Source organism: Spermophilus citellus (genome assembly GCF_964194105.1).
Source record: "Spermophilus citellus genome assembly, chromosome: 16".
NCBI classification, from domain to species: domain Eukaryota; kingdom Metazoa; phylum Chordata; class Mammalia; order Rodentia; family Sciuridae; genus Spermophilus; species Spermophilus citellus.
This window is the reverse complement of record NC_138196.1, coordinates 78,964,197-78,989,559: the sequence shown is the minus strand read 5'-3', so window position 1 is coordinate 78,989,559 and position 25,363 is coordinate 78,964,197. Positions and strand designations below refer to the sequence as shown.

Below are 25,363 nucleotides of genomic sequence, written 5' to 3'. Positions count from 1 at the left end.
CTAAGAAGCCATGTTGACCTGTCTCCACAGGCACAGGGAGGATTTGGATGGATGACGTCGCCTGCAAGGGCACAGAGGAAACCATCTTCCGCTGCAGCTTCTCCAAATGGGGGGTGACAAACTGTGGACATGCTGAGGATGCTGGGGTGACATGCTATAGACACTAAAAATGGGCACAGCCCCAGGTCAAGCCCTGTCACCAAGCCTTGCTCCTGCGTTTCTGGGGTAGGGACATCGCTTGGAGCTACCCTGGCTGTGCCTCTTCTCTGCCCGGTCCAGTACCCCCAGCCCCCATAGCCCTATCCCCGGACCGTGGTGGCTTGCCACTCTCCTTCTTGACATCTGCTCGAGTGCTCTGTGGGATCTGTCTCCCTCCCCCCAGGGTTCCTGCATGGGGAGCCCTGGTGGACTGGACCACTGGTTTGCTCAGCCATCTGAGCCAACCACAGGGCCTCTTATCCACGTTCCCTTCAGTCTCTTGGTTACATTTGAATGCTGAGAAGATATCGGAGACAAACATGGCAATGGAGATGGGTGGTGTTACGGATCTTTGACTCTTCAGATAATTCCCAAGCCTCATTTAGGCCACGAGTTTCAACATCTGCCTCCCCAGCAAGAGGCAATCCTGAATGACTTGGTTTCCCCTCTTTCCTCTGCCTCCACACACTGGGGGTTAGTTTGGGGAGGGAACATAGAGGAGAAGCCACCTGTAGGAGCAAGAGGGAATGCAAGACTCCAGCAGAAGCCCAGCTGGAGCTGGAGAAGGGGAGTGAAACCAGCATTTATTCAATGACTACCGTGGTGGGCTACATAGTACCTTGGTGCTAAATTAATCCATTTTGCTACATTGGTACAAGGCATGTCAGTCCAGGTAAGGTACTACCTCCAGGTAGCACTCACCTAACCCATTCTCCTGGCCTTCAAGTCAGAAACTGAGAGTGCTGAGGCCAAGTTCCCACTGGAAGCTTAGTGTGTCTTTGGGAGGCCTGAGCAAGAAGCTTGGGTCAGAGACACGGGTGCTTAGAAAGCCACACAGATGTGAAGGGCTGATTGGGAGGGTGAGCGCCCATGTTAACTTGACCGCTTGGTCATCGGGCAGTCAGGGTTAAAGGCAAGTCGAGTGTTAGGAGGTGGTGACATTGCACCTTCTAGGACTCTTCAGGTGTGTTCCTGTAGTCAGGGGACACAAGTCCTGATGGGTCCTATAGGATGGAAGGAAGTGAGGACTCCCTATAATTTCCAGGGGAGTGAGAGGCCAGGGCCCTCCACTCATCTGCAATCTCTGTCCCCTCCTGGTGATTGGGAGGTCAGACTCTGAAGTGTACATGAGGAGGAGGTTGGACTGGGCCATGTTTTGGGGCTGGGGGCTGCTACCTGGTAGCAAGTACTTACAGTCCACCTCTCCTTGGAGGAATCACAAACTCACAGTTGGATACACGATCGCCTGTCACCTCAGGTGAGCATTATTGTGTGTTGGGAAACTGAGACCTGGGTTCCTTCAAGCATGGGCCCAGCAGAGGCCTGGCTGACAACTAAGCCAATATGTGCCCTTGGTCATTCTTTGCTTACAGTATGCTTGTTATTCACCAGTGTCCTAACGATCAGAGACTCTCCTTCTGATCAGTTGCTATGTTTACATAACACACATGTGCTCATGCATCTTTTCCCAGAGCCAATATATGTATGCATATATAAACACAGCACTCCTTACTACATAGCTCAGCTCATTGCAAAGTTTGCATTTAAAGCAAAATACTAAAGGTGGAAAGATGTCACTTTGAAAAGAATTCACAACTCAGTTCTAGCAAAGAAATTGTTACCCCACCAGTGAAGACTCAGATAAATTTTTTACTTGGTCTTTTCATTTGGGGAAACACATCTTGTTTTAAATAAAATAAAAACAATGTTGAAAAGTGTTTGAATCTTAAACATAGAAGTCGGCTAGTTTACATACCTACCTAAGAGGACATGGAACTGACCATGGACCTGTGTATTTCAGGGACTAAAGGAAATTAGGCCTGGCCTAAAATATATCAAACCTTTTGTAAGAAAGAATTTCAATAAAGTGAAAAACATGTCACCAATATCTTCTCCATCATGTTTTTTTTTTTTTTTTCTCATGAAAACCCAGGGAGTGTGGGGAGGGCTGTGAGGTTGATAGCCTGATCATTTTCCAGTAGGGCTTGGTAACAAGGGCTGTCTATGAAAAGCTGCTTGACTACTTCTGGAAGACAGAAGGATCTAGACCAAGAGCCTGATGGAACATGTCCTAGTCTGTTTTCTATTGCTATGAAAGAATACCCGAGACTGGGGAATTTATAAAAGAAAAGAGATTAATTTGGGATCACAGTTCTAGAGACTGGGAACTCTAAAATTAGACAGTCACACTTGGAGAAAGACTTGAACTGCCTCCGCTCAGGGGTGAGCAGGTGCATGCAAAAGACAAAACACGAGAAATGGACTTGCTCTGTAACAAACCAGTCTGGCAGTCACTACGCCAGTCCTATAAGGGAGAGAACTTGTGGGAGAAAGGCATCCATCCATCTATGAGGACTCTGACCCTATGACCCAAACTCTGCCAATGCTGCATTTTGAGGAATTGAAGTTCCAACATCGAACTTTAGGGGAACACAGGCAAACCTCAGCAGAACTTGATGTCTGCAGCCTTGTTTGGGAATCCAAAGGAAACAGGCCTCAAGCAGAACATCACAAGTGATGGCCAGGAGAGAACTGCTTTTGAATTCAATAAAAAGAAGACCACCTGTCTACCGGCATTTCCTCCCATCTCCAGAGCTCTCAATGGGGAGAGCTGCATACCCCCAGGCACCTTTGTGGAACTTCTTCTGCGCCATTCCCTTCTTGCAGGTCCTGAGAGATTGGGCAAATCATGGTGCCCTTGCCTCTGTCCTCGCTCGTCTGCCTCCTCACTCAGTGGTTTGCTGGACCTGGGCCCCTCCCAGGGCTGCAGTGAGACAGAAAACCCAGACCAAGGTGGGGCTCCCCTCACTCGTCCCTCTTTTCTCAGGGACCACAGTCTTCTGCAACTTGTTGTCCAATGTCTGAAATGATAGGTTTCAAGTAGTTCGTACAATTTGCAATTTCCTGGTTATGGAGAGGGAGGGTAATTCTGGGAAATTCTCTCTCAGGGCCAGAAGTAGAGGTCCTCCCAGTGGCTATTTTCTGGGCCAGGAGAATCATAAGGGAACATGCTTCGTTGTTCAAATATAATACAAGGATTTGGCAGAAACCAGCTCTGGAATGAGTCCCCAGGTGGGAAGAGGTGACAGAACAGAACAAGCAGAGGCTTCCCGCAACATTCTCTCCTGGTCCCCGTCACCCCAGATTCCCTTCAAAGGTCAGCCCCGAGACTCTTGGTTGGCTCTCCTTAGCACTGGCAGAGTTAAGCTATGGGTGAGCAATGAGGGAATAACTTGAGAAAAACACAAACAGGCTTAAAACAGAAAAATGTTCAAAATAGAAGTCTCAGACTATTCAATAACTACGTCTATTGTGGCCCCAAAGAGTTGGGAACACTTTCCTGGCCCCTTGCCCAGCTCACTGGCCTCTCGGCTCCTGCTTATGTCCACACATTGGTGTTTGTCACTTCCCATCCTGTGTTCTCCTCTGCAAATAGAAGGCAGCGTGTTCCCCATCACCACATGGCCCCACTCCCTGAGACCTGGCCCTGGCTCCAAGGGACGGACCTCATGGTTGTGCAATGGGCAGAGCCAGGTCCGTTTTCGGGGATACAGTGAAATGACTTTCTCTCTGGTGGAACACACAGGAACTGTGAGGACAAAGCTCTCGCCCTTGGTCATTTGTATGTTCACCTAATCCATATCTATTGAGTGTCTACCATGGGCAAGGCCCTGTCCTATGTCCAGGAGATACAGGGTAGGGCGAGCGCTTCGTCCCTGGCCTCATGAAGGTTACACTCTAGCTCTTCACCTTTCCACAGGTTTTTGTGCCACATTAGCCCCCCAAGAGCAATACTATCCAAGAACAGGAAGTCCACAGGTGAAGGCAACGGTGGTTGCTTGCCAAGCCACTTATGCAAAACAAATAGCTAACCGTATTTTAAAAATTAAAAATGGCATCTTCATTGCTAATGAGTTAGCAATAGTACACATGGCTCTGTTTATATGAATAATCAACAACAGGGGATGCAAATGGTTAAAGAGTGAGAATGTAATCCCATCCTCGCACAATAGTAGTAGATGAGCAGGGACGGAAGACAGAAGCCATGGTCAGCACTCCTTGACTACTTGTCATGGGACTCTCCCGAGGCTCAACACAACCCATCTCCCTGAATCTTTATACCCACTGGCTCTGTCCTAACCATCCCAGGTCTCCACAGGAGGAAACTTAGGTATTGAGAGGATCGTGCAGGAATTGGAGAAGTAGAACCTGAATCCAGGAAATCATAAGCATTACTATTATATTAGTTTTGTAACCTAGCAACAAGAAAACTCGACTCTAAAGAGGACAGAAGCAAAATCATAGACCAACTGTGTTAATAGAATAGCCCCTGAGTCCTGTTCATGTGCCCACAGAGATAAACAGCTCTACATTCAATTAATTGCATCCAAATGACCCCAGTGTAGCAGCTATTAAGAGTGAGCCCCCAGCAAACCAGGCAGAGATTGCAGGCTTCCTGTGATTCCTAATCGACTCTGAAACGAAGCAGAAACTCCTCCTCCCTGGCCAGTCCCAAAGGATCTGGCTTTGCAAAATTTTGAAGGAATCAAGGAAAGAAAGAGTTGGTGGATTGGATTTCAAACCAAACCATTTGGGCTTATAATTTCTTCCCTCTCTAAAATCATTTGAACTATTTATGTATTTGCTTTCAAATCACAGATTGGACTGAGGAGGAAATTTTGTTGACAAGGAGGGATGTATAACTCGATGCAAGGAATGTCAGAAGCATCACCAGGCATATTATGGCCAATGGAATCATCTTTCCTGAATCAGAATTAAGAGCCATGTACTATTTTACAGTGACTGTATTTCCCGAGTCATCTAGTTATAGTCAGACAAATGCCATGGTTCTGCCGTGTGCTTCTGAGGTGTAGTTATGAATGAACTTGGAAAAGGTCAGTGCTCTGAGGTTCTTCTTGGGTGGCTTAGTATTAGTCAGGAGGGAGCAAAAGGAAGGCAGGTATTTCTCATTGACCCAGGTGGGGTGTGCCAGAGCGAGTTGGTTCAGCCTGGTCTATGAGGTTGAGGTGACTGACAGGAGGAAAGTCAGGGGAGGAACTGGGTTGGTGAGCAATCTGGAGACTTCTACGAGGATTCAGAGTTTTGAGTTGGGACCCAGAAACTTCAGATTCTATAATATAAACAAACCCAGAGAAAGGCAATTAGATGGTGTGAACTCTCTCCTACTGTCAACTTCTTATCTGAAATTCCAGGTACTAGTGTCCTCTGATGGCAAGATTCCCCTGCCTGTGGCGAAGAAAATTTGAGGATGCCATTCTGGGGGTTGTTTCATGCACTGGATTGATCCATCCCCCTTGGAGGCTGTGCCTTCGCTGTGCCTTCGTTCAGGGCCATCTCCTGTCAGGTGGCGAGGGCTACTGCCTGAGCACCAGCCTTGATTGGAATGTCATGGCCTTGGCTGTCAATAGAAAGTCTAGGACCATTCATTTCCTACTCATCTCAGAAAATTAAAATCAGAAGTTTTTATTGAAATTTACACACAATGACATTCACTTATTTTACTAAAATGATGACCCTAATCAGTCAGATTTAGTGAAATACCCAGCTAGGTACCTTCTCCTGCAAGTGTTGTGATGCCCAAACTCTAACTTTGTGCAAGGGTTGGATCAGATCCTGACATGATCATTCCTTGCTTCTTTTAGAAGCCAAAGTTGTGTTCTGGGGCATCAGCCCAGCCTGGCACCCAAAGTCCCTTGCCACTTCCCAGGGACCATCCATTATGAAGTGATTATATTTCAGCCCCAACCACATCCTGAAACTCAGCTTTGCAGTACCGCCTGACATTGAAATGGCGCTTGGATTCTGGGGACTCCCTGGTGGCTCTGCACATAGAGAGCACTAGAGGGAGAGTGTGAGGCTTGATCCTGTCCTGCTGTCCACTGCTACAGGTAGGAGGCTCTTCCTCCTTGACCCTTTCCCAATTGCTGGAGGTTTCTGTAAACATGGCCCCAGCAAGAAGTCCTCCTCCTGACAGCCGAGGTTCCTTCCTGTAGCCTCAGCTGGATCCAGGCTGCGGGTTTCCCCACACTTTAGAACCCGCCCCAGACACAGCATGGGATAGAAGGCGGAGCTGCAGCTCTGCAGACACCCCCCCTTTTCTCCCCGAGTCCTCCTGGTGCCCTTGCACGAGGTTGTCTTTGCCACCATCATGGTATTCACTTACCCTCTGCACTTTCAATTAACCAGATAATGATTCTTTCCACTGTATTTCCTCTCAAATAACTGGTGCTACACAGTGAAATGTATGAAGTAATTGCTGGCACTCCCCCTTCAGAGATAGTCACCGAATGCCACCATTTCTTCTGTGTTTAAACACTCAAACAAAACGTTGCTGGGCTGGGGTTGTGGCTCAGTGGTAGAGCGCTCACCTAGCAAATGTGAGGCACTGGGTTCCATCCTCAGCACCACATATAAATAAATGAATAAAACAAAGCTCCATCAACATCTAAAAAATTTACTAAAAAACATTGTTAATAAACATCAACAAAAACTTTGGCTCTCGCCTTATTTAAAATATGGGACAGAAATTTTGTAAATAACTTGGAAGACACTATACCTATGTCATAAGCCCTAAAACAGTTTTGTAGGTTAGTTTTCCTACAAAAGTGACACCGAGTCTACAGAACCCAACTCAGATGAGCATCCACAGCCTGAGGTTGGTGTGATGCTCAATGAGCCCCTCACGGTCAGAAGGGGGAACACTGTGGTAGGTGCTGGAGATACAAGTCTCAAAAGACGCCCTCTGCTCCATCCAGTCAAGTCTGAGACGACTGCTGAAGAGGCTCACAGGATTGTGGGCAAGCTGCCTACTATGGCTCTGGAGGAGCCAGCGGGAGACCAGGGTCACATGGCAAATGAGATTGCTCCAAACCACTGATAAAGAGAAAACCAGGAAGGCCTTGAGGGGGCTTAGCATGTGTGAGGTCCTGGGTTCAAATCCCAGAACAAGAGAGGAAGGAGGAGAGGACGGAAGGAAGGAAGGAAGGAAGGAAGGAAGGAAGGAAGGAAGGAGGGAAGGAAGGAAGGAGAGAAAGGAAGGAGGGAAGGAAGGAGGGAGGGAAGGAAGGAAGGAAGGAAGGAGGGAAGGAAGGAGGGAAGGAAGGAAGGAAGGAGAGAAAGGAAGGAGGGAAGGAAGGAAGGAAGGAAGGAGGGAAGGAAGGAGGGAGGGAAGGAAGGAAGGAAGGAGAGAAAGGAAGGAGGGAAGGAAGGAGGGAAGGAAGGAGGGAAGGAAGGAGGGAAGGAAGGAGGGAAGGAGGGAAGGAAGGAAGGAAGGAAGGAAGGAAGGAAGGAGAGAAAGGAAGGAGGGAAGGAAGGAAGGAAGGAAGGAGGGAAGGAAGGAAGGAAGGAGAGAAAGGAAGGAGGGAAGGAAGGAAGGAAGGAGAGAAAGGAAGGAGGGAAGGAAGGAGGGAAGGAAGGAAGGAAGGAAGGAGGGAAGGAAGGAAGGAAGGAAGGAGAGAAAGGAAGGAGGGAAGGAAGGAAGGAAGGAGGGAAGGAAGGAGGGAGGGAAGGAAGGAAGGAAGGAGAGAAAGGAAGGAGGGAAGGAAGGAGGGAAGGAAGGAGGGAAGGAAGGAAGGAGAGAAAGGAAGGAAGGAAGGAAGGAAGGAAGGAAGGAAGGAAGGAAGGAGAGAAAGGAAGGAGGGAAGGAAGGAAGGAAGGAGGGAAGGAAGGAAGGAAGGAGAGAAAGGAAGGAGGGAAGGAAGGAAGGAAGGAAGGAAGGAAGGAAGGAAGGAGGGAAGGAAGGAGGGAAGGAAGGAGGGAAGGAGGGAAGGAAGGAAGGAAGGAAGGAAGGAAGGAAGGAAGGAAGGAAGGAGAGAAAGGAAGGAGGGAAGGAGGGAAGGAAGGAGGGAAGGAAGAAAGGAAGGAAGGAAGGAGAGAAAGGAAGGAGGGAAGGAAGGAAGGAAGGAGGGAAGGAAGGAAGGAAGGAGGGAAGGAAGGAAGGAAGGAGGGAAGGAAGGAAGGAGAGAAAGGAAGGAAGGAAGGAAGGAAGGAGAGAAAGAAGGAGGGAAGGAAGGAAGGAAGGAGAGAAAGGAAGGAGGGAAGGAAGGAAGGAAGGAGGGAAGGAAGGAAGGAAGGAAGGAAGGAGAGAAAGGAAGGAGGGAAGGAAGGAGAGAAAGGAAGGAGGGAAGGAAGGAAGGAAGGAAGGAAGGAGAGAAAGGAAGGAGGGAAGGAAGGAAGGAAGGAAGGAGGGAAGGAAGGAGAGAAAGGAAGGAGGGAAGGAAGGAAGGAGAGAAAGGAAGGAGGGAAGGAAGGAAGGAAGGAGAGAAAGGAAGGAGGGAAGGAAGGAAGGAAGGAGAGAAGGAAGGAGGAAGGAAGGAAGGAAGGAGGGAAGGAAGGAAGGAGGGAAGGAAGGAGGGAAGGAAGGAAGGAGGAAAGGAAGGAGGGAAGGAAGGAAGGAAGGAAGGAAGGAGAGAAAGGAAGGAGGGAAGGAAGGAAGGAAGGAGGAAAGGAAGGAAGGAAGGAAGGAGGGAGGGAAGGAAGGAAGGAAGGAAGGAAGGAAGGAGGGAAGGAAGGAGGAGAAAGGAAGGAAGGAAGGAAGGAAGGAAGGAAGGAAGGAAGGAAGGAAGGAAGGAAGGAGCCAGAGATGGGGGAAACATTACAGAGAGAGGAACAAAGATAAAAGCAACAGCAAATGTCTCTTTAAATCACTCAAAGGAAAAAAAGGACGCTGCCAACCTAGAATTCTTAGCCCAGTGAACATACCTTTCGAGCACAAAGGTGAAATGCTGATTATTTCCAGATATACAAAAGTGGGAAGGATTCGCCAGCATATCTGAGCTGCCGGAAATGTTAAAGGAAGTCCTTCATGCCAAAGCGACACGATAGGAGACGGGAACATGTAGCCACCCAAAGACCAGCATCCTGCAAATGTCACCACACGGTAAATATGACCAAAGTCTTTCTTGGTGCTTAAGTTTCTGTGAAAAAATAATGAATTGCTCAAAACTAATAATAATAATAATAATAATAATAATAATAGCAGCAATGTCTTGTCCTGGAAAGAACAAGGAAGAACTGGAACTTTCGTACCCTGCTAGTGGGGATGTAAAATGATACAACCACTCTGGAAAACAATTTGGCAGTTTCTTAAAGGCTGCAACACATACCTACCACAGGACCCTGCCATTTCACTGATAGGCATTTGCCCAGGAGAAATGAAAGCACATGTTCACACAAAGACTTATACACGAATATTCCAAGTAGCTTTGTCTGACAAGAATTGGAACAACTGAAATGTCCACCAGCAGATGAGTGGCTAGACAAATATTGGAGCCATACGATGGATAGAACTGTGGATGAACAAAGCTGAAATCCTGAACTTTAAAAGGCAGAATTAAGGGCTGGGGATGTAGCTCAGTGGTAGAGCATTTGCCTAGCAGGTATGAAGCCCTGGGTTCAACCCCAGCCCGCGCACACACGCACACACACTTTGAGATAGAAAAAGACGATATTAACAGATCTGAAGCAAAACTAATCAAGAAGAAAACAAGAGAAGACACAAACAAAAAAAAAAAACTATTGGCATGTAAATGAGGACAGAGTAGAGAGGCAGCAGAGAATAAAATGAAAATAAGAGAATATTATCAACAGCTTTATGCCCGGGTATTCTCCTGGAAAATTAGATGGAGCTGCAAAAAATATATATATTTTTAAATAACAAAACAGAATCAAGATTTAAAAACTTGAATAGTGCAATAACATTTAAGGAAATAGAATCTGTGATTGAAAATATTCCCACAAAGAAAACACCAGGCTCAGATGATTAAAAGGTAAACCTTACAGACATCCAAAGAACAGAGAATCTGAATCTTATACGGATAGTTCCAAACACTAAGAAAGAGAAAACACTCCATCCAATTCATTTCATGAAACTTGAATCACTTTCATAACAAAACAAGAGAGAAACATAAGAAAAGGGAAAGATGATAGGCGAATCTCATCCACCAACAGAGAGCCAAAACCATAAACATCATATTAGCAAATAGAATCCAGCAAAAATGGTTGGGTGTGGTGGTACACGCCTGTAATCCCAGAAGCTCAGGAGACTGAGGCGAGAGGATCATGAGTTCAAAGCCAGCCTCAGCAAAAGTGAGGCCGTAAGCAACTCAGTGAGACCCTGTCTCTAAATAAAATACAAAATAGGATTGGGATGTGACTCAGTGGTTGAGTGCCCCTGAGTTCAATCCCAGTAACCTCCCTGCTAAAAAAGCAATCCAGAAAAAAAAAATCACACATTGTGCCAAGTTGGATTTATTCTAGGAATACAAACTTGATTAGAAAATCTGTTAATGTAATTCAACCTATTAACATATTAAAGGAGAAAAAGTTATCTTAAGTAGATGTAGAAAAGTCAATATTCATCAAAATAAAAACCCTTTGTTAACTCACATGAGATGGGAACCTGTCATAAAGGTGTCTAGGAACAATTTAGTCATAAACAGACTCAAATGCACATATTACTAATATAAAGATTCTAATAAATGAGATAACAATGCCAGTGGTCTGTGCTGCCTTTCAGCAACGTGCCAGAGATCTTGAGATGCACAGTAAGAAAAGAAAAGGAAAAACTATGAGGACTGGAAAGGAAGAATACTAAGTGTCTGCAGGTGATGTGGTGTGGACAGCCCAGGATAATCAGTGGACACACATCATGGAACAACGAGAGCTCAATACGTGAATAGGTGACCCAGATGTGGACACACACACCTCCTCACTTTTAGACAGGCTCTGAACTCAGAAGTTCAAAAGCAAAGAAAAAATATATCTATGTGCCAATTTTTATGCCTCTTGAAAGATATGAATAGCAGCAAAATACTCCCATTGAAATAGTCAAACAGATGAACTCATCACCCAGGTCCTGTCTCGGGGTCCACGAAGCCCTTGGCCACTGGGTCCCAGGCCACCTCTCCAGCCCCATCTCGTCCTGCTGCCCACTCCCAGCTCCTCACTCCATCCCACCTGACATCCTAACACGTCTGCTGTTCTCTGCGTGGACTTCTTCCCTCTGCTGCCCCTCTCCTGCCCTCACCATGTCCTTTGATCTCAGCCTAAACACCACTGCTCCCTGAGGGAGCCTGCCCTGATCCCCACATGAGGGGACGTCCCTCCCTCGTACCAGCTGCCACGGTACCCTGACACCTCCCCTCCTTTATGTCTAGTGTCTGATTTCCTTGGTAAACTGTCAGCTCCATGAGGGCAGGAGCTGGGCCTTCTTCTCCCTGTCACCAGCACCTGATAAAGGGCCTGATAAACGTAGTTCTGTGATCTGGATGTTTGTCTTCCTCCAAAGTCTGAAGTTGAAAGAAAACCTAACCCCCTGACCCAGGTGATGGTGTGAGAAGGTGGGGCCTTGGGAGGTGACCGGGTCAGGGGTGGAACCCACATGAATTGGGTTAAAGTCCTTGTAAAAGATCCCCAAGGAGAGCTCCTTTGTCCCTTCTGCATATCCACAGGGAGAAGATGGCTTCTTATGAGCCAGGAAGCAGGCCCACACAGACACCAACCTGTTGGAGCCTTGTCTTGGACTTTCCAACCTCCCCAGCTGTGAGACATAAACTTCTGTTGTTTATAAAGTACCAGTCCATGGTGGTTTGTTATAGCAGCCCAAATGGACAGAGGTACGAGGTATTTACTATGTGATAAAATAAGATGGGAAGGGAGGAAAAAAAAATCCTTTCCTCTCTGCAATAGAGAGTGGAAAGAGGACTTACATGGAGGTGGAGTGAGGGGAATGGGGGTGTGACTTTGCTTTCTGGGAAACCATCCCCATCTGTGGTGGAATATTACTTTTTTTTTTTTTTTTTTTTTTTGGTACCGGGGATTGAACTCAGGGGCACTTGGCCACTGAGGCACATCCCCAGCCCTATTTTGTTTTTTTATTTCTTTTAAAGTCCATTTTGCCCAGAGGCAGTTTCCCAGCCACAGAAGGAACGGGATCTTTCTTGGAAATCACAATATCTAATCAGTCATTACTGGTGAACTGCACTGCTGGGAAGAAATATTGATAAAAAATGCCAAGTCCCCAAACAGAACCTCTCACCTTGGCGTCTCGTGGAGCAGACTTAGTTACGCTGTGGAGGCCATTCGGTGAAATAGATAGATTGTGGAATGCTAAGAGAAAAATTCCTTTGGCCAATTAGATTTAGTAGTTTATTTGAACAAGCAAAACAAAACAAAAGGAAGCAAAACAAAGTAAAGAAAAAAAAAAGGTCTAGAGAATCAGGCAGCCTCCAACCCACAGCGTGATCTGACATTTATGGAAAGTGGAAGTGGGGTACAGAGACAACTTAATTGGTTACAGCCTAATTAGTTAATTGTTTCCAGGGCCTCCTGCTTTAATTAAAGCTCAGCTACTGTGATTAAATTCCAAATTGGTTTGGTCTGTTGGTTAGCGCAGGAGCCTAGTCCAAATAGACCGTACCTACAAAACTTTATTTAACCAGAACATGGGATCAGGAGACCTGGATTCAAGCCTAATTCCAGAACATCCCGGAGAAACCTCTGGCTTCAGGCTCATCGTTGTTATAAGTGGGTGCATCCTATACACCTCATGTTATGAGGATTTTTTTAAAAAAAAAAAAGTTAAATTGAAAGTGGTTTTTACAAACTCGAAAGTGTTATAAAAATAATGTAATTTGTAGGAGATTTTGGCCTTTGGTTTATTGGGGAGGGAGTAATTATAATTTAACATGGTAAGGAGTGGAAGGATGATAGAATGTAGTGTAAATGCCTTAACAAACACATTCCAGGACCAGAATAAATTAGACTGCATTAGCTTACCGTGTCAGAGTGGTCTCTGAACCAAGATTTGCCTAAATTTGCAAAGAAACATGGGATTTGGAATTTTAAAAATCATTCCACATGATTTGTCTGCTCATGGACCCTTGGTCCCAGCACTTTTAGAAGGGTAGGCGCTGAAGTGTGTGTGGTGTGGGAAACGCAAACACCCCTCGTGGCCCATTTCCCTGTACTGGGTATCAGGCCAAGAGCTAAAGGGAACTTCCAGGGCAGGAAGCAGGCAGGGGAGGGGGGCGGAAGGAAAGCTTCCTGGGCTTCACAAGATCACTGTCAGCTCTCTGGTGACATCTGCAGACCAAGGAGAGACTGAAAGCGTCAGGGAAAAGTCACAAAATGCCTTAGGCCAATATCAGTGCGGTTTCTAAAGCCCCCTGAGGCCCAGGCGGTCACCTGGAGGAGGCCTTCAGATGCAGATTCCCACTGGGGCCCGGATCTGCCCTCTCTAGGAGCTCCAAGTGATGCTTTCGGGCTGCTTGTCCAGAGCAGGGACTGTCAGAGGTGGAAATGACAAAGCAGGCCCTCTTACAAATGGAGAGCATGCAAGAGGTTTCTTTCCCTAAGCCTGATTTTCTTGTCTGTAATATCAAACAGTGTGAGCTCAGAAAGTCTTTCAAAGACAGCAGAAAAAGCCACATTTGTCACTTTGGCATGAGGATTATTTTGAGCTGGACGCAATTTAGAAGAAACAGATACAAGAAAACCTCCCTACCCTTCCTCTGTATGTCTAAAAGTGGAACAAAACCTTGTCCCTCCTCCTCTCTCCATCAGGAAGGATTAAGTCAGTCCCCAGAGATGGCTTGAGACCCGTATTAGCCAGGACTAGGCCAAGGGAATCTATGTGCCCATCTTGACTGTCAAATCTCTACCTACCATGAGTTCCACACACCTTTGCCTTGTCACACTTTGCCGCTCATACAGACTCAGAGTCCGATTCCTTTGTTCATCATTTGTCTGAAAATGCATGGCCTGGTACATGTATGACTGAACATGTGGTACTAGGCTGCGTCATGTACGGCCAGAGAAATGAAAAGTTGTGCTGCAGTTTGTACAATGAATCAAAATGCATTCTGCTGCCATATATGCCTAATTAGAATAAATTAATAAATAAATTAAAAATGCATCATTCACTGTTTAAGACTAATAAGCAAGAATTTGCAGATGACATCTTTGGCAGTTACTCTTTCCCTGGTTTTTCTCTTGTGTTTACATGAAACATACATTTTAATACACTTGATTTTCTCTTGTCAATCTGTATTTTGTTTAAGGGTCCCAGAAAAGAAGTTACAAGGGGAGAGGGAATACTATCTTTGCCTCCCCTGCACTTCTCAATTCTAATATTTGACAGTGAGATCGCTTGCCCAGAGCCGGGCTGCTAGATGGGGCGGTGCACCCCTCATCTTTGCCCCTCAAAGATTAGACTGATCAGACTGGATGGCAGAGGCCACCAAAGATCGATCTGAGAGCCAAAAGCCATGGATGTAAAAATGGCTGTCTCATACAATGGATGTTTTTATCCCTGTCTTTGATATGCTGCTTGGTGAAGAAAGTAACCAGTTTTAGATGCGGTAGAAGATGCTCCTAGTTTCCAAACAAAACTTATATTTTCCAGATGGTAGGAGCCCAATCTAGATTGCCTGGGGAGAGGGGAAGGGGACTCTCGGTGTAAGAAATAACATTAAGTCCTTCTTACTATTATTTCTGGCCACAATAACAAAGAAAAGCCAACACCTCCAAACAGACTGCTCCAGCCAGTCATCTTCCAGGTGACAGTGGTACTTCCAAGCCGACTTTCACGGATCCTCAGGGTATCTGCTTCCCCAGGTCCTGTGGGGAGGGGGGACGGGGTCCCGGGAAATTCACAATTCCTCCTGGTAGCCATGCTAGGGGGGAAGCAAATAGGACTATTGATTTTTGACTCGAGGATGTTTAAAGACAAATCCAACTATATTAGCTATAATTGGTCCAAGCTTTGGAATGAATTACCTTCAAAAAATAGCTGACACCACACTTTATAATCCAGGGATTTGGAACAGAACACCCCCAAACCACAATTAATTGGCAGAATATGGAAAATAAGCACTGACTCATGGAAGTCATTAACACAGCCATTTAAAGGAATGGTTAAGCTATATGAACTTAGAGACGCAGAATCTGGCACGAGGTAGTGGAAAGTTCCCTGAACCGGGAAGCAGAAGATAAGAGCTTTGCCCCTGAATCTTCCCCTTACTGGATGTGTGTCCTTGGGTCTCTCCAGGAGTCAACTTTTTACATCCGTGAGGTGAAGGATGATCTCCCGGTTCCCTTCCAGGCCCAGGATTTTATTACCTCAAAATGAGGAGAGCCCAGAGTAAAATTTACAACTTCTACAGAAGAAAAATGTCCTAGTAAGACCCTCTTGGACTCTGGGGTGGAAGGCAGCGCTCTCTGTTCTGTTCTGGTGGGACCCAGGGAGCTGCAGACGGCAAGCTGCTTGTCAGCTGGGGCCTTGGTCACATTCAGGGTTTCTCCTCTGCAGGCAGAGCGGTGCACACAGCAGGACCCTGTGCTTGTTGAGTGGAGGAGGGCCTGAAAAGAGTCATCTTGATTTAGAAATCCGCAAGTTCAGGCAAAGCTTCAGCGCAGTTTCCTTCCCTGTATTCCAATGACAGTCCTGTTTCCTCTTTAAGTCCAAATTCCAAACGAGACAACTGCTGACTCCATTTCCTGACTTCCAGCCCCCACCCCCAGCTTGTTCGGATCCATCTACCCATTTAGGGCCACCGACGACGAAGTCACAAGCTTACCAATGACGTCTGTGTTGGTAAATCAAGCAGCCCTCTTATGGGACCTCTCACCAGTTACAGTTTTCTCTCTTAAAATCTCTTAAAGCTTAACCCTGCTATCCACCTTCTGTTTAAGGCATGCTCCTGGGGCTGGTGCCCTCCCCCTCTTTGGGTTTCCCTCTGCCTCCCAGGATTGCTTATCCCCAGCACCCTTCCCAGGCTCACCATTCCCCCTGGAGTTCTGGAGCGCCACAAGATCCAGCCCCCAGACTGAACCCAGGGCCTTCCTTGTGCATTCGAGGTAAGCACTCTGCCAACTGAGCTATGTCCCACCCCTATTAACAATTAGGCAGACAACTCGGGGCAGATGTTTCGGCAAAGACCATCTGCCTGTCAAGTGGGTGCGTGAAAAGATGCTCAACAGTGTTAAAGCCGCACCACACACCTACCCCACCGACCAAAATTTGATGAACAACAGCAAAACCTGAAACCCACAACATATATTAGAAGTGAAGATGCAGGGCAACTGGAACCTCATACCTGCTGCAGGTGTACAAAGTGACACAGACATTTTGGAAAATAGCTGAATTGTTCTATTTATCATTAACCATAAACTTTGACAAGCCAGGACCCTGATCTAGGTATTTATCCTAAAGGTGTGAAAACCTGTATTCATATTAAAAGCCTGTACGTGGCCGGATGCAGTGGTGCACACCTGTGATCCCAGTGATTTGGAGGCTGAGGAAAGAGAATCACAAGTTCAAGGCCTGCCTCGGAAACTTAGCAAGACCCTGTCTCAAAATAAAAAATAAAACAGGGCTGGTAGGTTACCAGTGGTAGATTACTCCTGGATCATACATGGTACTGTTTTTTAAAAAAAGGCTGCATGTAAAACTTTACAGCAGCATTATTCATCAATACTGAAAAATGGAAGCAACCCAAGTGTCCTTGAGTGGCTGAGTGGCACACCCCAGGTGATGTCACATTACTCAGTAACAGTCAGAAAGGGCCCACAGCATAGATGGCTCTCAGATGCACTCTGCTAAGTGAAAGAAGCAAGATCCCAAAGATTATATGCCATATGTTTTCACTTATAGAACATTCCTGAAAAGGTGAAAATATAGAGGCTGAGACTGCCGCAGTGATTGACAGTTTTAGGAATAAGGGGAAGATGTGACTACAGAGGAATTTGGGGCGAGATGAAATCATGATGTGTCCCCATTGTGGTGGTGGTTATGAGAATCTATGCACTTGCCAAAATTCCTGAACTTTACTATATGTGAATTTTAAAAAATGTAAGTACACTATGTCCCAAACCAAGTCTGGGACCCCGTTCCTCCTTCAGGACACGCTGTGCTGCGTCCTCCTGCAGCTCAACAGGGCTGGGCTCTGTGGCAGCTGGGCACAGGTGGGGTGCCAAGAGCCCCTGCTGCCACTCCACCCGCAGCCACTCCCTCCCTGGGCTCCCTAGGTTTCAGAATCATGGACTGATTGCTTCATGTCCATGAGTAACCCCAAGAACTGGTTGTACACATGTCTGATTAATCACAAATAATGATTCAATAACCACACTTCCCTGATCCAGCCAACCATTGCCAGCCGATTGGTGATTAACCATCACCAATAATAAAAATAAACCCCTCATTTGCATAGGGTGACCTGATCTAAGGTGGTTTTTCTAAGTTTGGTCTTCATAAATGCCCTGTAAGGTAGCTCCAACAGTTATTGCTCTTTCCATTGTGTAGACAAATTAACTGAGGCATGTGAAGTTTAGGAAACTTGCTTAAAATCACTCAGTGCCTAAATGACAAAGTTATAATAAAAGCTTTCTGACTTCTAGTCTAATATTCTATTCCGCTTACCAGGCTGTCAACGTATATAAGCAATCCTTACCATCAAAGTGAGCTTCATAGATATTATAATCGCCCGTGTAATAAAGATAATTCAGAAATGGCCCTTCCTCTTAGTGGAGACACAAAGCTGCCTCACTTCCTAGTTCACCCCAGCTTTCTGCCCTTCATGCTAGTGAGGGGTAGCCTTGTCCTTTGATGCAGGAACATTAGTCTGACCTACCCTATGCCATCATCTTGCCATCTGTCCCTTTCTACCTTCCTCAGCAGAGGCAGAGAGAGTCTGCGCCAGTCCCAGAGGCTGACCCCCATCAGTCTATGGGGGTGGAGCTCTGCAGTGCTCATCCAGCGGCAGCCTGACTAGCTCAGAAAACAGTCTCTACTTTTTCGAAAGGCCTTATCTCAAACCTAATGTGTTTTTCGGTGTGTGTGTGTCACTTGTGGTATATGGCATTGCACATTTCAACTACAAAGATCGAAAAATTCAATGCAATCACCAAGAAGTTTCAAAAGTGCTAAAAAAAGAATTAGGAATTTTGAGAATTAATGGCACATGCCTGTAATCCCAGTGACTCAGGAGGCTGAGGCAGGAGGATTGCAAGTTCAAGGCTAGCCTCAGCAAATTAGCAAGGCCCTAAGAAATCTAGTGAGATCCTGACTCAAAATAAAATGGTCTGTGGATGTGGCTCAGTGGTTAAGCACATGTGGGTTTAATCCCCAATACCAAAAAGAAAAAGAATTGAGAGAACAGAAGATGTCAAAGCAAACAAAAGTGTATCTCTGGGTAAGAGTTTGAAAATTGGCTTGATTAATCCATAGTACCAAAGACTCACAAAACAGAATCTGTAGTATATAAAAATGTAATTTATATAAAAAATAAAAATGTAAAAATTCACACTTGTATGCAACTCTAGTTGGCAAATAGAACCTAAGGTGTAGGGCAAACATAGCAACCCGGGAGAGATGACGGTGGCACGGAAGTAGTAGGTGGCATTATAAGTGCACAATGAAGGCTGAATTCCAGATATATCAGGGCGGGAGAATTGACATGAGTTGGCCGGAGGTGGGAGGCAGAGAAAAGGCTTCCGGAAGCATGAACAAAAAGCATCAGAGCAGGAGGGTCCTTTGGATGTGGCCCGTAACAGGAGGGGGAGGGAAACAGGCTCATTCCGAGGTGTGCTGAAGCTGAGTGCTCCTGAGACGTCCAGGTAGGGGAGTCAGGAAGACAATCCAATGTTCAAGTCCTGCTAGCCTCAGTACAGAGGTAGATGTTGTCACCTATCATGTATCAGCTGAGACTAAGGCCATGGGGAAAGATAAGGCAGGCTTGGGAAACAGTACAGAGTGAAAAAATAAAATTATCTAAGACCTAAAGGCAAATATTTGACTTGAAATAACATTTTAGTTTTGTTGAAAAATCTATGTCTATAACCCCAGCTACTCAAGAGGATGAGTGGGGATGATTGCTTGAGCCCTTAAATTTGAGACATGCCTTAACAACACAGAGAGACCCTGTCTTTAAAAATCTAAATATTTTTTAAAAAAAATGGTTTGAATCAAAGAGTATAAAAAACTGCATGTAGATAATTACCCTTTTGTTGGTACTGGGAATTGAACCCAGGAGTACCACATAGCCACATCCCCAGTCCTTTTTTATGTTTTATTTAGTTGCTTAGGGCCTTGCTAAGTTGCTGAGGCTGGCGTTGAACTCATGGTCCTCCTGTCTCAGCCTCCCAAGCTGTTGGGATTACAGGCGTGAGCCACTGCACCAGATCAGCTAATTACAACAAACTATAAAGATATGTTTTATGTAACACTTTGGCAGCAACATTGGAAATACGTTTTGATAACAGAGAAGTGAAAAACTGTTAGGATGACTGAAAAACCTTGTCTCAGGATTATTCTCACTATCAAGATAATTTTACTGTTAAAATGTCTCTTTGTCTTCCTCATTATGCCACAGGAAAGAAAGTGGAACTAAGAAGCTAGAGAGGAAATAATGTGATCCTCTTGGGGAAATTTTTCTAGTAGCTTAAATAGGGAGCTGTGGGCTGGGTTGTAGCTCCATGAGGCCCTGAGGTCAATCCTCAGCACTGAAAAAAAAAGAATAAAGAACTTATCGTGTTAAGGAAACATAACAATAAAATCTACATTATGAACAAACCATTTTTCACATAAAAGTACATCTAAAGTTGGCTCCAAGATAGTATTTATAACATTAGAATAATGTACATCAACATATCTCAAAATTTTGGTAAGTAATCTGTCTATTTAAGCCATTATTTTCCAAACTTAAAAACAAAACCATTAGCCAACCTTTGCCTCTTGGTTGCACTATTTAACCCATTTACATTTAATGTAATGATATACATTAAATGCCATTCTGCTGTTGCTTTCCATGGCTTAGTCCATTAGTGTTACTGAAACAAAATGCCTGAGACTATGTAATTTACAAGCAACAGAAATTTACTTCTTACAGTGCTGGAATCTAGAAGGCCAAGATCAAGACACTGGCAGGCTTGGTGCCTGGTAAGGGCTGTTTTTTGCTTCCAAGATGGTGCCCTACCACTGTGTCCTCTAGATGGAGGAGCACTGCATCCTCATAAGGCAGAAGAGATGAAAAGACAAAAAGGTACAAATGATATGTCCCCAAATGATAGAAGAAATGGAAGATCTGACCTCGCCCCTGGAGCCCATTTAGAAGTCACTAATCCCACTCATGAAGGTGTAGCCCTTGGAGTTTAGTTGCTTCTTAAATGCTCTTGCTGGGCGTGGTGGCACATGCCCACAATCCCAGTGGCTCAGGAGACTGAGGCAGGAGGATTGCAGGTTCAAAGCCAGCCTCAGCAACTTAGTGAGGCTGCAAGCAACCTAGTGAGACACTGTCTCAAAAAATAAAATAAAAAGGGATGAGGATATAGCTCAGTGATTGAACTTACCCTTGAGTTCAATCCCCAGTACAAGAAAATTAAATAAAATAAATTTAAAAATTAAAAGTTCCACCACTTAATACTGTCGACTGGGGATTTAAGTTTCAACATGAATTTTAGAGGAAAAAAAATTCAAATCATTGCAGGTCTCATGTATTTTGGTTTTTCTATTCTTCTATTTCTGCCTTCTTTGTTGTTGATTAGATATTTTCTAGTATATCATATTGATTCCCTTTCTTTCCTTTTGCTCTATTTTAAAAGCAACAAAAATTTAATTTAATTTTTAGTGCTTGCAATCTAGTCTGAATTAATACTAACTAAATTTCCATAATATAAAAATTCTTTGCTTCAGTATGACTCCATTCCTCCTTCCTTTGGGTGACTGCTATCATCATACAGATTACATCCATATACATTATACACCCGTCAGCATTGATAATCATCCTTTTATGCACTTGTCCTTTAGAACAAATAGAAGAAAATAAACTTACTAGCAACAGATATGTTTATACTGTCTTTTCTTTTACCCATGGGCTTACCTTTACGGTGCTCTTTATTTCTTCATCACATTCAAGTTACTGTCCAGTGTCTTTTCATTTCAGCCTGAAAGATACACTTTGGTATTTCTTGAATGACAGTTTGTTAGTAATGAATTCTGTTTTTGTCTGGGGATGTATTGATTTCTTCTTTATTTTTGAAGGACAGTTTTGATGGATGCAGAATTCTTGTTGAAAGGGTTTTTTTCTTTCAGTATTTTGAATATGGTCTTCTGTGCTTTCTGACCTTCCAGGTCTCTGATGAGAGGTCATTTGTTTATCTTATTGAGTGTCATTTGCAGGTGACGAGAACTTCTTGGACTGCTCATGAGATTCTCTCTTTGGCTTTATCTATCAGCATGATGTGATTATGACATATCTAGGTGTGGATTTCTGAGTTTATCCTACCTGGGTTTCATCAAGCTATTTAGATGTGTATATTGATACTTTTCATCAACTTTGGAAAGTTTTCACCCATTATTTCTTCATAACGTTCTTTCTGCTCCTTTCCTCCCCTTTTGGGAATCCCTGTATTACATGTTGGTATGCTTGACGGTGTTCCCTGGTCCACAGGCCTCTCTTTCTTCTCATACTCTTAAAAATATTTTCTGTCTCTTTATCGACATTTAGTACTTGGTGAGACATTCTGCTTCTACTTTCCTTCAGTCCCTTAAACATAGTTCTCTTTTGAAATAGTTTGAAAATATTCATAATTGCTGATTTAAATTCTTTGTCCAAGGTTCCAATCTGGCTTTCCTCTGAGATAGTTACTATTAACCATTATTTTTTTTTCCTGAGTGTAGGCTATGCTTTCCTGTTTCTTTGTGTGCTTTATATTTTTTTTGTGGTTGTTGAAAACTAGGCATGTAAATAACATAATGCGGCAATTCTGGGACTCATATCCTTCTCCCACCACTCCGCAGGTTTGTTTGTGTGTGTGTGTGTTGTAGATGCTAGGTGTTATTGTTACTGTTTTTTAGTGACTTTTCTGGATGAATTATATAAAATCTGTCGTCAATGTGAGGTCATTGGAGTCTCTGCCTGGTTATCACATGGTGAGCCAATGCTTAGAGGAAGATTTCCTTCAATCGCTTCACCTCAAGAGTCGGAATTCCAGCTCCTGCTAAAAGGCTCTGTGCATGCTGGGAAATGCTTGCAACATCCCGGCAGGCAGCGTCCAACAAGGCCTTACCCTTCTCTTCCTGCTTACCAAACCCTCAAAGTCTGCCGAGGTGAGAAATGGAGGGCCTTCCCAGGGCTTTCCTGGGCATGTTCACAGCTCTGCAGGTGTGTGTGACCTTCTAGAATCCCAGGAATTGCTAGAGCTTTGCAAATCTCCTGAGAGTCTCATTCCTCAGCTCCTCCTTCAAAGTGTTTGGGTTAGTTTCTTGTCTGCTCCAGTGGTTAGTTCTACTTCAACCAGCCGCAGTGTTAAATAACTCCCACTGAGTGCTGTCAAGAAATGCACTGGAGCAAAGGCTGCTTACACCGAGCAAACTCAGTCGGGTCAAACAAAACAAGCCCGAAAGTACAAGTTCCAGGGAATGGCCAGTCGGCCCAGTGATGGCAATACTGAGAAGGGGGCATTTGCCGAGCACTCAAGCTTGTTTTCACCTCCGGTGGTTAGTAGGCTGCTGATTTTCATAGCTAGCGTTATCATGAGGCTGTTGGTTTTCAAGGCTACCATGGAACAGAAGGGAGGGGAATGAGAACATGACAAGCTAAAGTGCCACCTACATACAGGTGCTTTCGCTTTTTAAAAAATAAATGCTTCCCCTCATTGTTGCTGAACCTTTAATTTCTAGACTTCTTTGAAAAATTGATTTTGTCAGGAGAGGTAGCACACACCTGTAGTCCCAATGACTCAGGAGGGTGAGGCTGAGGAGGGTTGTAAGTTCGAGGCCAATGTGGGCAACTTAGTAAGATCCTGACTCAAAATATATGAAAAGACTGGGGTTGTAACTCGGTGATAGAGTGCCCCTAGGTTCAATCCCCATGACCCCCAAAATAAAAGAAAAATTGATCTGGGTGATTTCTGCCAGTATTCTCATTTATTTTATTGGGAGCAGAGTTTTGGAGGTGCCTGCTACCTCATTCTGGAATCAGTACCCTTCAAACCTCATGTTTAAACCATACATTCCACAATTGTTTCTTCAAATATTCGCTCTGTTCCCTCTGTCCTCTCCATCTGGTGCTCCCTCCCTGTATGCTCCTGCTGATGTGCCGCTGTCCCATGCTTCTCTGGGACTCTGCTCCTTTACTTCATTTTTTTTCTTCTCTGTTATTGGTATTATACTTCCTATCAATCTGTCTTTGAGTTTTCTGATTCTTTCTTCTGCCAATTTAACTCTACTGTTCATTCCCGGGAGTGAAATTTTTATTTCAATTACCATTCAATTCTAGAATTTTCATTTGGTTCTTTTTTATTTTTTATTTAATGAAACACTTTCATTATTCCTTTACTTTGTGAGTATGATTTATTTTAGTTCTTTGAATATATTTAGGATGACTGCTTTGTTTGGTGGGTGATACTTGAGATGGAACTCAAGGGTTCAATCTCTGTCCCTTTTTATCTTATTTATTATTTATTTTATTATTTTATCTTATTTTGAAACATGAAATCACAAAATTGCTGAGGCTGGCCCCAAATTTGTGATCCTCCTGCCTCAGTTTCCTCAGTTACGAGAATTACAGGTGTGCATCACCATGCCTGGCTATAATGACTGCTTTGACATCTTTATTAAATCTAATATTTGGATCCTTTTACACAATTTCTCTTGTTTACTACCTTCCCCTCCTCCCCTGTGTATGGAAAAACTTCTGATCTGAAGAAACCTTCCAGTTTCTTTGCATCCCTTGTAATATTTTTGTTGAAAATTGTAGGTTTTAAATAACATATTGCAGCAAGTCAGGGTCCTGACACCCCCACCCCAAGCTTGTTATGGTTATTTACTTATTTGTTTACTAACTGATGGGGTTATTTTTAGCAAAGCCTATTTCTCTCTGGGATATGCAGATTCTCGGGCTCCTCAGGGCCACCACCTTGGGCACATGTGCAGTCACCTTGGGATGAAAGTTACTTATTTGTGCAGGGCTTCCTTTGGCGGTCTCTTTCCCTGATCATACCCATTTGCTGGGCCCCACTCATCCCTGATTATAGCTCTGTGGTTCTCTATAATGCTCTAGGGCATAAACTACTCCTCAGCCTCATCCAACTAAATGAGAGCCCTTTGCAAGGGCAAACCCTGATGCTAGTGTTGGAGACTTGTCCTGGTGATGGAAGTGCTCTTCTTAGCTTTCTTCTCCCTGCTGCTCTCTGTCCACTAAAACCCCAACATTTAGCTTTTTGCTCCCATGCAGCTACCAGACTCCTCTTAATTGCTCACCACCAAAACTGCCACAGTTTTTGAGGCTTTCACATCATCGTGAATAAAGTCAGTTCCTCAGGGAGAGCTTGGGAAGTTCCTGGCCTCTGGCCTCGCCTCTTCTGCTGAGAAACATCACCTAGTCCATCGGTGGCTCTGGAGATGGGGTGAGTAGCCTGCTTCTGAGTGACACCCTCCTTAGGAGCAGGGGGCTGTGCCGCAGTCTGGCTGGGCACAAAATAACCGGGAGGTAAGGAGCCACTTGTAGGTTCAATCAGGAACTACTTTATTGCCGGAACCCTACGGGAACTCTCTAGAACTCCCCGGAAACTCCTCGAGAACTCAACGGGAACTCAATGGGAACTCTGAGAGAACTCGAACTCAAAAGTAGCGGGCACCCCGAGGTAGCAGGAGCCGCCTTATTGCCGGACAGCAGAGGTCTACATACACAACTGAATACACAGCTTGTTTCAATTTAGCATCATCCAGTTACATCAATCAGTCATTATCTTAATAATTATACACAGCTTAACTTAATTATCATCATCCCAATGGCTCGCTGGCGTTACTTCTCAACCACTCCTTCTGGCAAAATGCCAGGCGCCATCCCGACTTGGCTGTGGCTCTCAACAGGGCTGGGTCTTCTTGGTTTGCCTCTCCCAACATGGAGCCTCTGCCCTAAAGACAATCTGTGGCAACGAGGACTGCAGCCCCTGTATTCTCAGGTGATGCACCTGACGTACAACAGCCACCCAGGAATGGGGTTGGGTGCATGGAAAGAACATCCGACTCTTGGCCACACTCACCTGGGGTTGGCCCCTGCAACATGCAGTTGGGGGCCATGAGAAATCTTGATGGCTTGCCCTTCCCAGGAAGACACCAAAGCCCCCGAGTGGCCATCTGTGT

General features: G+C 44.9%; 1 protein-coding gene across 1 annotated transcript in view; it reads left to right on the top strand.

The window, feature by feature from the left end:
- SCARA5 (scavenger receptor class A member 5) overlaps window positions 1–2,084 on the top strand; it is a 105,423-nt gene extending 103,339 nt beyond the window's left edge. The window contains exon 9 of the mRNA XM_081269815.1: window positions 31–2,084. Coding sequence (XP_081125941.1) covers window positions 31–167 — 137 coding nt within the window. The 3' untranslated portion in view covers window positions 168–2,084. The remainder of the gene's footprint in view (window positions 1–30) is intronic.
- The last annotated feature ends 23,279 nt before the right edge of the window (window positions 2,085–25,363 follow it).